The sequence below is a fragment of the Pyricularia oryzae genome, chromosome 4 (genome assembly GCF_000002495.2).
Source record: "Pyricularia oryzae 70-15 chromosome 4, whole genome shotgun sequence".
Taxonomy (NCBI): domain Eukaryota; kingdom Fungi; phylum Ascomycota; class Sordariomycetes; order Magnaporthales; family Pyriculariaceae; genus Pyricularia; species Pyricularia oryzae.
The window spans coordinates 3,839,734-3,851,308 of NC_017851.1; the positions used below are offsets into that span (position 1 = coordinate 3,839,734).

Here is an 11,575-nt window from a genome sequence, read left to right on the forward strand (position 1 = left end):
AGCACCGACGTAGAAGCGCAGCCACCGAAAGTCCAGACCATCCGCCACACATATTAGCCACATTGAACTGTGCGGCGACCCTTTCGATGCGATGCGGCAATGAGTGGGTCAAAAACCTGCGCTATATTACCGCAAGCTTATGAAAGGGATGTCGCGACTGGCGAAATGTCATACAGTAATGGATTCACGTACCTTTCGCAGGGGTAGACGTCAGTGACATCATACCTTAGCTATTCAAACTTGCCAGAAAAAAAAGGCCAATGCGCACTTGAAATGCATCATCACCGGGTGCCGCATGACATGATACTACGAAACCAGTCAAAAGGACGCGGGAGGCAGCACTAAACATTCCGTCTAGAGTTGTTCTCTTTTCAATTAACTTCTGCACCCATCAGTTTGTCTACCCCAGTGACGATTCTCCACATTGTGATTCAACTACCGACCAACTGAACAAGAAACTGGGACTAGGCGGCCTCCTAGAGGCATTGGACGAACGCATTCTTTTGCCACCCAACCAACAATACCCAGCCAGCAGCCACCACACGTTTGGGCATTGACTTTGTCGCACATAAAACTGCAAAACCCCCAACCAAGTTTTGCCCAGCCGGTTCCAATTCTGAGCAACTTCCTTTACTTCGCATCCTCTTCTCCAAAGTAGTAGTAGTAGCAGAGGTACGGCTCCTCTGCCAAGGAGCTTTCCACATTCCCGACTCGGCTTTACGGTGTTACACAAGAGCTTGCCCAGCTTCCCGGCATGGCTTCGTTCCTATTTAAGTTGGCCGCCAAGCGCGCCTTGCAGGATAAGATGAAGATGAACACCAATTCACAGGTGGGTCTATCTGCTTTATTCTGCTAACGTACATGTCATAAAATATAGTTACTGATCGAGACTGGCTGACACCACTACAGGATCCTTTCTACGAGTATGAAGAGATCGAGGTGCACAAGGGCGGCAAGACCGAAATCATATACAAAAAGAAAGGGAAGAAGCCGATTCCCAAAGGCCTGAGTAAGAATGACGCGCAGGTCCTTAAAGGGGTCCGCAGCCGTGCCTATCATCTCGACATGAGCCTATTCAGTTTCTGTGGTATCCGGTTTGGCTGGAGTTCTGTCATAGGCCTGGTCCCTGCCATTGGTGATGCCCTGGACGCGCTTATGGCCCTGATCCTTGTCAAGAAATGCGTAAGTAACCTACCCTTCTAGCTCTGTTCAGCCCCCACCGCCGTCGTCAGGTCAACTAATCCAATTCCATGTAGATGAAAGTTGACGATGGTTTGCCGCTGACAATTTTGTCTCGCATGGTGTTCAATATCTTGGTGGATTTTGTCATTGGCCTCGTTCCATTCGTCGGGGATCTTGCCGATGCAGCCTACAGGGCCAATATTCGCAACGCATGGTTGCTGGAGCTTTACCTGGTCAACAAGTACGACGAGATGAACAAGCGTGGAATCTCAGACCCCGCGGATCTGGAAAATCAGCCATCGTCGTCTGCCGCAACTGCCTCTGTGGCCCCACCTAAGCCCGCCAAGAAGAAGTTCTTTGGACGCGGAGGTGAAACTGACGACACCTCTACGCCCGCAGAGGGTCACACCCGTCGAGACCGCATATGAGGAGAGAAGCGTGTTGTTTTAGTTGCGCTGACTTGCGTTGACTAGCGTTGTTTCTGTCATTTTCTAGGATGGGCACTGATAACGCCTAACGAATGAATGGGGATTCTTGAGGAATAAGGTGAGAGGCCTTACAGTTGTTGCGTGCTGGTACTTAATGTTCATAATTTAATGCAAGCAAAATGGTGTTTTCAAAACGTGAGCGGACTGATCGGTGCTGATGGGTAGATCACCAATATCCATGGCGACGCTCAGACTTTTTTGTTGCTTGCTACCCGCTCAACCGTCCCATCTACCTTGCTACCTCCTTGCCACTTTCTTACTACGTACAATACTACGAAGTATCTCCATTCCCCCCGTTACCTCTTAATCCCTTCTAGAGTACCTTTCTAGGTACCTAGGTACCTTCCCGGCTCGCCGGGTATTTCTCAGATTGTTTGATAGGTAGTTTGCAAAGGATGACATGTTTAGTCTCCAACATTGACGAGTAGTCTAACATGTTTGCTTTATAATACTTTGTCAGGTTAGAATCACCATCAGCTACCTACCTAGCTACGCGTGTTTTTTGATCAGATAAACAATTCTGGCAGAGAAGAGTGGAGCTCTCGCGTGATTATCAATCTGCGGGACCTGAAAGTGGCATCCGTCGCCTGGTTGCCTGGCGGACGTGTTGCAGCGGAATGAAAGAAAAAGTAAACCTGATGGCAACTAGGGGTACAAAGTTACTTTCGTAGTTACGAGCTTGCCCGCGGTGTAAAAGTGGACTAACAGGGGGTTCCAACCAATTTCTCGCGCAACGAGACCCACATATACACGCTAAGACGCGTCTGATCCCTGTAATTTTTTAGTGTTCGTGCTCTTCCAGCGACGCGTTAAGTGGCATAAGAAGGCCTCAAGAACCATCCAAAGCTCATCATTCTTCCTTTCCTTCTTCCAACTCACGATCAAACATTTTCAATTCCAAACTTTGCATTCTCTGTTCTGACTTCATACTCACGCATCCAAGTCTCATTCCTGCGTTGTCATCTACATTGAGAACATTGGTTGTTCTCTTCCCACCACCACAATGATTGAGACGACTCCGAGCAAGCAGGTACGCGCCACCATCCTACTCAGTCTTTGTCTAATACCACAAAACATGTCTCTAACTATCACCTCACACACAGGCTGCTTCTGCAATTGAGTCTTTCAAGATGGAATCACCCGTAAAGAAGCTTGACTTCAACGTCGCCGACAAAGAGAACCAGCCCCACACGGAGTCCGTTGCCGAGGAGACGGTAGAGAAGCCCCTCGCCAAGGACGTCAAGCCTGTCGAGAAGCCCGCCGTTGCCCCAACAATCAAGGCATTTGAGATGGATGAGCCCATTCTTCAAGAGAACCCTCAGCGTTTCGTCTTGTTTCCAATCCGTTACCATGAGGCGAGTAGTATCCAGCGCATCCTCGTGTCGTCGCTCTGAATGCCAGCTAACTGGAGCTCGTCAAAATAGGTGTGGCAGATGTACAAGAAGGCCGAGGCCTCATTCTGGACGGCCGAAGAGATTGATTTGTCCAAGGATCTCCACGACTGGAACAACAAGCTCACAGATGATGAAAAGTACTTCATCTCACACATCCTTGCATTCTTCGCCGCTTCTGATGGCATCGTCAACGAGAACCTCGTTGAGCGATTCAGCGCCGAAGTCCAGATTCCCGAGGCCCGTTGCTTCTACGGCTTCCAGATCATGATGGAGAACATTCACTCCGAGACTTACTCGCTCCTGATCGACACGTACATCAAGGAGACTGCGCAGCGCACGTACCTCTTCAACGCCATTGACACTAGTACGTCATCCCTTCAAGGTTCCCTCCCCATACCTCAGTGTAACTCACAAGCTAACAATCTCTCTTAGTCCCCTGCATCCGCAAGAAGGCCGACTGGGCTCTGAGGTGGATCACCGACAAGAAGTCAACCTTTGCCACGCGCCTGATCGCTTTCGCTGTCGTCGAGGGTATCTTCTTCAGCGGTGCTTTTGCCTCCATCTTCTGGCTCAAGAAGCGTGGCCTGATGCCTGGTCTGACTTTCTCCAACGAGCTCATCTCGCGTGATGAGGGTCTACACACCGACTTTGCCTGTCTCCTGTTCTCGCTCCTGAACAACAGGCCCAACAAGGAGGTTGTGAAGGAGATTGTTGTCGATGCTGTCAAGATTGAGCAAGAGTTTCTTACGGAGGCGTTGCCCTGCGCCCTCCTGGGCATGAACGCCAACCTGATGAAGCAGTACATTGAGTTTGTCGCTGACAGACTTCTTGTCGCCCTGGGAAACGAGAAGGTCTACCGTGCCACCAACCCATTCGATTTTATGGAGAACATCTCACTCGGCGGCAAGACCAACTTCTTCGAGAAACGCGTTGGCGAGTACCAAAAAGCCGGTGTCATGGCCAGCACCAAGAAAGCACCCGTCGAGGAGAAGACTAGCACTTCACCACAGGCTGAGGACAGCAACTCGGGAGACTTCACCTTCGATGACGACTTTTAGCCGTTCTGATATGTGAAGTTTTCTTTGTCTTTCTATGCTTCTATACCCATAGTTTTCTTTGGCCTCGGCAGGCCCCCGACGCATCCATGATATGGAGGGTTTTTTTTTTCTTTTTTTTTTGCCTCCTGCAAGCATTAGACTCGCTTGTAGGACTAGACACCCAGCCCTGTTTAGATACATAGTTGCTTTCTCTGTTGGACTACTGGCGGACCGGCTCGGTTCACATGGAGGGCGTTTGAGGCGTTTGAGCGAACACTGGGAGGGATTTTCATTTCGAACTCATTTTGAGATCAACAGATTATGGTAAGGATAACGGGATGGAAAGCCGACTTGATTGTCGGGACGCAAGTCATGTACAAGTTTTAAGATAATGTTAGGATCAATTTATTAGGATAGTTAGTTACCTTATGGTTCACCCTGATTCTGTGATATTTAAGGCAATACCTAGGTAGATACAGCTTTCTCTCTGGACTGTTGTTGCTCGGTAGCCGCTACTGCTATGGTAAAGAAAACAACAAAGCGCAATTCAGCTCCGCATTTGCACGAACGCATAGCCTAAGGATATTCCCATGTACTTGCATGTCAATCCAAGCCCCAATCCCTCGCCAGCCAGCCCGCCCTTTCATCGCTTGCCTTTTTTCTTCTTCCCCTTTGCGCCACCTCCACCCCCTTGCTGTTGTGTCGGTTGTTGCTGGGACGTTGTCGTAGCAGCACCCACCGCCGCTTCGGACTCCATCGGCATCGACACCGCGCCACCCGCAGGCTCGAGCAGCCCATCGTCTCTGGGCGGGAGCGCGGCCTGTCTCCTCCCCAGGCTGCCCAACATTTGTATCAGGCGCGAGACCTCGGCGGCCTTACTGGTGCGGTATTTGAGGCAGGCGCCGCTGGCATCGTCGTAGGTCTTGAGAACGAGCCGGGCCCGCGGCGGCTTTGCGTCTGGCAGGGTCTCGCCGTCCTTGTGCGGCTTCTGCTCGGCCTTGCGGATCGAGTAGCGCGTCGTTATCCTCGTCTTTTGCCGATTGGGGAGAATGTGTTAGCGCGAAGCTCTATCTACTTCTTTTTCGCCCTGGGGGGGGGGGGGGCAGGCCGTAGAAACAATGTGAAAGCCCTCCCAAAATTTGATCGCTGGAGGATGAAAACTCACCGTAGCGGGACGGGCTTCAAGGAGGAGTTGCGAGTGGTGAAGCCATTCCTGGCTTGTTGCGAAGATGGGCATCTTGGATAACAGTTACAGATACTGAGAGCGCAGAAAAACCGTGTCACCTGGTGTATGTATCTGTGTACATTCTAAGCTGACGTCGGTTGCGATAGCTTGATTGGGACTTGAGAGCATAATCGCATGTAGTGGGGAATACCGCCCGACCGCGGGGGGTTATGAGGATGAATTCCAAGTACCTACCAGGCAAGTCAACCCCGACCCACAAAGTGTTCGCACTGAGAACTGTCTCCTGGTTTCCTTCTGCGACTGAAATCTACGGCCTTCCAGACTTTCCATGACAGTACACAATTGATCTGAGATTAGATAGATTTTCTTCATTCAAGTGAACCATAGCTCTCATCCGATTCCTCTATGAGTAACTATCCATGCAATATCATAGTTTTGTATGAAGCGCCGAATCCCTGGGTATCTACTGTGCGTATGGCAAAAACGGAAAAAAAAAGAGAACAAAGACCTTAAATAAAACCCTGACCAGCTTCCTCCTACATTATCAAACGTAAGGGTCTGGCATCCAGAAGATCAAGTCCCTGTCCGCCGTTGCAAAGAAGTTGAATCGGGGGTTGAACGCCAAGACTGCGGCCTCTCTCTTATCCTCGAGCGTGAAAGCTGGGTCCATCCTCTTGTTTTCTCCAACAGCCCCATTGACATCCCATACCGACACGTTCTGGCCCCTGTTTGCTCCCATAACGAACCGCCCATCAGGCGTGAAGCAGCAGTCGCCGCTGCTCTCCACATCACCATGCCCGCTGCCCTCACCCGGGGCCACACGCGAGGTGCCCGAGTCCGGTTTGCGCAGGTTCGCCTTGAGCTTGCCGTCAAATGCGTCCAGCAAAAGATGGCCGGTGCCGTCAGTTCCGAGCAGGATGCATTTGCCGTCGTTGGAGAACTCCAGTTTCGTCCAGCCCTGGAGCAGGCGCGACGGATCCACCTCTTTGCAGGCCTCGACAATGTCAAAGGTTGCAAAAGGAGCTTTGTTGTAGTTTTTGTAGTCGTAGAGCAGGATAGAGCCGCTCCTCGGAGAGCCGACGGCGAAAACCTCACCCGACGGGTCCCAAGCCAGCAGGTAGGGTGTGTTGAGAAACAGCTGGCCAACAGCGTTCTTAGACCTGATGTCCCAGAGTCGCACGGTATTATCCCGACTTGCCGATAGGAAGTTGTCACCACCGGGGTGCATTTCGAGGTTGGTTACCGCGTCTTTGTGGCCCTCAAAGTACCTGATGAAGCTATTGTCGAACGTTTCAAGATATCGGATGGCATCTGTGGGAATGGAGGGATCAGTAACATGGTGCGCACACACATGGGCGATGAGCTGGCAGCTATAACGAACGTACCGTTTTGCTTTGTACTGGCATATATTATACTCGTGCCGCTGTGGGTGAACTTAGCCAGTTTCACGCCATACTTCTTACTGGCGAGGTTTTTGTCATGTCGACCTTCCCGAACATTGTACAGCTGGATAGTCTCGTCGCTCTCCGAAGTCATGCAGAGGTCGCCCGGGTCATTAAAATCCAGGGAGAGTACATGTGGCGACGGCTTGTCTGGTCTCAGGTCCTTGCGGCGAAATAACCTGGTTGCCTTGAATGTAGACAATATTTGTTGGAGCTCAGTGGTACCGCCAGTACTAGACCCAAGGAGCGATGCTCCCCCATTCGTAGGAGTGCCCACGGTTGGTATATCAACATCCATCACTTTGTTGTCTACTCGAACCAATAGGGCCTACTCTGAGGCGCGCAATTGTGTTGCAGGGAATTGTTGGTGGGTTGATCGATGGCTTCTATTTTGAGTTTTGACACTGGAGCATGACGTTGTATCCGACAGTAAGCACCGGCTTTTGCGAAATGAGCTCTTCCGCCGTCGGGGCCGGCCTCGTGGAGTGACGGGTGGAACTCTGTTGAAATTTCGAACTCATGATTGGCTGTAGGCGTAGATCCAACAAGCCCGGCTCCATGATGCCCTGACCCAAGGCAACCATATCCTTGTCCGGGCTGCTCCGATTACCGCTGCTATGCGCCCTTTGTTGCTGACGCGAGCGACAAGCCTCCGAGCATTGTTGGATGAAAAAGAATCGAGTCAAATGGATATCCCCTGCCTTGCTGCCCTGACAGAGATGCGGTGACGGATATTGTCGGTTTTTTGTTCATTTTTGTTTGACTCGGGCTTGCGCAGGAGACATTGCGACGGATGGCGCATCCTCGTTTCACTCAACCTGGTACTGTTAACTTAACTAGCAGCTGAGGCTTGGCCGTCATCGGAACTCAAGCTTGCTCTCCGGGTTGGCGTTTTCTCCAAAAGCACTTCAAGACTCATCACATTTAAAAAAAAAAAAAAAAAAAAAAAAAAAAAAAAAGTCAAATAAAAACCTACACGCCAGGAAATTACCCATCAATGTCAACCACGCTTGGGTATGTTGTATGACGGACTGCGCGCATCCTACCTAGTCAATATGCGAGATTGAGCAAAGTTCTACAGAGTCTTGCTTGTGACTAACTGAGACTGAATGCGCCCAGAGCCTTTATAGCCGGCGGCATCGCTGCTTGCGGCGCCGTGACTGCCACACATCCTTTCGAGACGGTCAAGATTCGGTAAGATGCCGCGCTAGTTTGCCCATCCCCCCTTTCGATTGGGAACGGTGAAGCGCCTCCGCTCCCTGCCTCCCCCCCCCCCCTCCAGTCGCGTCGTTCCATGGGGCCTAGAAGACTGAGGGAATATCCCAACGACACAATAGCATGCAGCTGCAGGGCGAGCTCCGAGACAAGGGACACCAGCCTCACTTCTACCGCGGCCCCTTCCATGGTGTCTCCGTCATCGTCCGAAACGAAGGCCTGGGCGGCATCTACCGCGGCATCAGCTGCGCCTATGTCTACCAGATCCTGCTCAACGGCTGCCGCCTGGGCTTCTACGAGCCAATGCGCCAGACCCTGACGGGCCTCTTCTATAATGATAAGAACCAGCAGAACTTGGGCATAAATATTTTCTGTGGTGCCTCCTCAGGTATCATCGGCGCCGCTGCTGGAAGCCCCTTCTTCTTGGTCAAGACAAGATTGCAGAGTTACTCGCCGTTTCTGCCGGTGGGGACACAGCACGAGTACAAAAACGCCTTGGATGGTATGCGACAAATATACGGCGCAGAAGGAGCCAAGGGCATGTACCGAGGAGTGGGGGCTGCCATGATCAGGACCGGTTTTGGCAGTTCTGTGCAGCTCCCGACATACTTTTTTGCCAAGAGGCGCCTTGTCAAGCATTTGGGCATGGAGGAAGGGCCGGCGCTTCATCTCGCAAGCAGCACGGTTAGCGGTTTCGTTGTCTGCTGTGTCATGCACCCGCCAGGTGAGTTGTGAACGGGCACCATTTTATCCTCAAGCGCTTAGTCTGTGCCTGTTGCTAGTGTTCTGATGCTTACAATATTTATCGTCACAGACACCATCATGTCTCGCATGTACAACCAGAGTGGAAACCTTTACAGCGGCGTGCTTGACTGCTTTGCAAAGACTGTCAAGACCGAGGGTGTCTTTGCCATCTACAAGGGATTTCTGCCACATCTCGCCCGTATTCTCCCACATACAATACTCACACTGAGCTTGGCCGAACAAACAAACAAGCTGATGAGGAGGTTAGAAGACCACATATTGCCTACCGAGGCTTTGTAACCCCGGTATCATGGTATATAACGATGTAATTGGAAGTCGCATCATGGATAGAACGGATGGAGGCGGCGCCGATGAATATTTGGCCTTAGACAAGCGCATTTGTGCGCTGTGCATTAAATCGTGTAATTTTCGAGTGTTGTCGAGCGGTGGTTGAGCTCGGGTTAGACGGATCATAAGCTGCAGCTGTGGATAGGAATATACCCAAAAGCCTTTTTTTTTCTCATTTGGTATATTTGATATCTCGACTACCCATTGACAGATCTCTGGCAACCGTGGCATAGCTTGCTGCTTCCCTGTGCTTCAGCCTCCCCGTCGGTAGTATCACCCATCTCCCCTGCCCATCTTTCGTTACCTGTGGCGTCTATGGCCACGCCGCAGAGACCACATCTCTCACTTGGTTCGTCTCTCGATAGCTTTGCCGTCGTCCGAACGACATTCGCTACGACCGATGGGAAATTTTCTTCCACCTCTCGAAAATAGCGCGTCATAACGTCGTCGATGGTCTGATGTTTATGCGAGATGATGGGATTGGCAGCGGATGTGTCCTCGATGATGAGACTCGTGTCCATGCCCGCCAGCTCGGTGTACGTAGTAAGCTCATTGCGGTAGAGCTCTCGGACCAGAAAGTACACCAACATCTTGTGCGAGCCTGTTTCCTCTGCTCTTTCTGGCCCGACCGAGTAGTCGGTTATGGAATGCGCCCCGTCATTGATCAGCCAAGGGAGGGAGAAGGCCCTGCCCTTGGCCGTCTCGGAGAGCGTCAGCGCCGCCAGAGATGTGGTGCTGTTGCCGAGCAGCAGGGCGCAGCACGCCTCCCTTACCGCCTCAGCCATGAGGACGTGCCGCACAAAGAGCCGCGTAAGGTCCGCGGCCGACGTCGCCGACGGGAGGTTATCGAACAGGTGCCTCAGCTGCTCCTCGGGGCGACACCCTTCCTTGAGGGTCGGCAGCGCAGCCCAGTCGATGCTGCTCAGCCCGATCGCGGCGGTCAGGGGCACGCTGCGGAACACAAACCTTGGATACCTCTCTGCCCAGCGTTGGAGCAGGTCCGAGGGTGGCAGGGCGGCGCCTGCTGCTGGCAGGTCCGTGTCGACGTGGACCACATGGATCTTTGTCGTTATCGGCGTGTACTTTGTAGTGGGCGGGCGCTGGTTCTTCTCGGCGCGCCTCCCTTCAAACACGTCAAGAAGCTGCACCATGGCCGCGGACGAGGGGCCGAACGACAAGCCGACTGTGTAGTCGGCCTTGCCCCGCTTGGTGGCGCCGCTGGCCCTGCTCTCGCGGGTCAGGACCTCGAGCCGCTTGGCTGCCTTGACTTGGATGAAGGAGCAATAACATGGTCTATGGTGATTTTGTTAGCTTGTGTGGTATGTATGAGATTCACGATGGAAAATCATAAGATTCGGTTATGAGGACAGTCAGTGGCGATGAGACTGGTTATATTGTACGTGGTGACAAAAAAAAAGCATCATCAAAACAAAAACAACTAAATTCGCATGCGCACCCACAAACAGCATCAGTCCGAATTTCTTGGACAGCTGGTCTCTCCTTGCATCTTTTGCAGGGCCTGCCATCGACAGAGCCCACGTCGGCCATTTCCGCCATGCTGATAGTTATGTCAATGTTCTCAGATGCGGGCACGTATGTTTTCGCAGGGACTTGGTGCTTGACTACTATGGTATAGTAGAGTCGATGCTGCTGTTAGGTGGGCTGTTTTGAGACCAGTGGGCGGGCGGGTTTAGCAGGCAATAATCGATTAGGATAGTGGAGGTGCAAAAATCTGGATGACAATGCAATGGAATGCAGGTCACTTGGTCAAGGTTCTAGAAGTACCTGAGGTACCTAAGCAGGTACCTACCTACCTACCTACCTACCTACCTACCTACCTACCTACCTACCTACCTACCTACGTTACCTAAGGTAGGCAGTCCCCAGCTATCGTGGTCAAAAGATTGACAAGCTACTTCGTTGATTCGTTTTATTTTATTTATCCTCCCTTTGTCTCGATCCATATCTCAGCATCGGGTAGATAATTTAGAGCTTGCATTGCATTCCCTCGCCTTGCAACGGGGATGCACTCACTCGTCATCTAAAGATCGCACACCCATGCATTGGATGAGCATTGAATATGTACGAAGTGCAACCCTCGCCGGTTGCATGCATTGTGGATGTGAGACACATCTCAGCTGCCATGTGCTATCTGATCACACACTAGGCTGAAATGAAAAGCGTTGTTGATGGAGTTCAAAACATTAATATTGGTATTGAAAGTGGGCTGTAAGGGGCAGAAAATATTTGCAGACTCCAAGACATTTTGCTCCGCCCAGAAAGCCGTTGTTCAAGATGGAAAGGGCCGCCAAAGAAGCCGTCCCTTAGTCGCTCATCTGGTATTAGGTCCGTACTCAAGGTATCTACTCAGTGCTCAGGTGCTCGGATACGTATATTCCCAAGGTAAGACGCGTCGTAGGTGCTAACAGCTACCTCCGCAAGTACCTCGAATTGGGTCCATCGGCAGAGTTTTCAAGGGTCCTCGGTTGACGGACATTTACGCCCCACAAAGACTAGGTGCATGGAAAAGCAATGATAT

The 11,575-nt window shown here is 51.6% G+C and overlaps 6 protein-coding genes across 6 annotated transcripts; 3 read left to right on the plus strand and 3 right to left on the minus strand.

Moving 5' to 3' along the window:
• The first annotated feature begins 152 nt into the window (after positions 1-152).
• Positions 153-1,868, plus strand: MGG_06409 (uncharacterized protein). Its single transcript, XM_003717112.1, has 3 exons — positions 153-829; positions 910-1,182; positions 1,257-1,868. The coding sequence occupies exons 1-3, from the start codon at positions 755-757 to the stop codon at positions 1,608-1,610; spliced, it is 702 nt and encodes a 233-aa protein (XP_003717160.1). The 5' UTR covers positions 153-754; the 3' UTR covers positions 1,611-1,868.
• Positions 1,869-2,490: 622 nt separating this feature from the next.
• On the plus strand, positions 2,491-4,665 carry MGG_06408 (ribonucleoside-diphosphate reductase small subunit). The gene is made up of 4 exons (XM_003717113.1): positions 2,491-2,700; positions 2,774-3,025; positions 3,095-3,428; positions 3,497-4,665. Exons 1-4 carry the CDS (start codon positions 2,674-2,676, stop codon positions 4,120-4,122), a joined length of 1,239 nt encoding a protein of 412 aa, XP_003717161.1. The 5' UTR covers positions 2,491-2,673; the 3' UTR covers positions 4,123-4,665.
• On the minus strand, positions 4,495-5,505 carry MGG_06407 (uncharacterized protein). The gene is made up of 2 exons (XM_003717114.1): positions 5,267-5,505; positions 4,495-5,131 (listed from the first exon to the last, which is right to left on the minus strand). Exons 1-2 carry the CDS (start codon positions 5,336-5,338, stop codon positions 4,745-4,747), a joined length of 459 nt encoding a protein of 152 aa, XP_003717162.1. The 5' UTR covers positions 5,339-5,505; the 3' UTR covers positions 4,495-4,744.
• A 119-nt stretch (positions 5,506-5,624) lies between these two features.
• Positions 5,625-7,190, minus strand: MGG_06406 (uncharacterized protein). Its single transcript, XM_003717115.1, has 2 exons — positions 6,673-7,190; positions 5,625-6,598 (listed from the first exon to the last, which is right to left on the minus strand). Exons 1-2 carry the CDS (start codon positions 7,025-7,027, stop codon positions 5,832-5,834), a joined length of 1,122 nt encoding a protein of 373 aa, XP_003717163.1. The 5' UTR covers positions 7,028-7,190; the 3' UTR covers positions 5,625-5,831.
• A 180-nt stretch (positions 7,191-7,370) lies between these two features.
• Positions 7,371-9,263, plus strand: MGG_06405 (mitochondrial oxaloacetate transporter). The gene is made up of 4 exons (XM_003717116.1): positions 7,371-7,743; positions 7,849-7,923; positions 8,067-8,668; positions 8,759-9,263. The coding sequence occupies exons 1-4, from the start codon at positions 7,727-7,729 to the stop codon at positions 8,986-8,988; spliced, it is 924 nt and encodes a 307-aa protein (XP_003717164.1). The 5' UTR covers positions 7,371-7,726; the 3' UTR covers positions 8,989-9,263.
• On the minus strand, positions 9,234-10,593 carry MGG_06404 (uncharacterized protein; the record flags this gene model as incomplete). The annotated part of the gene is made up of 2 exons (XM_003717117.1): positions 9,234-10,329; positions 10,493-10,593. The coding sequence occupies 2 exons, from the start codon at positions 10,591-10,593 to the stop codon at positions 9,234-9,236; spliced, it is 1,197 nt and encodes a 398-aa protein (XP_003717165.1).
• Between the last annotated feature and the right edge of the window lie 982 nt (positions 10,594-11,575).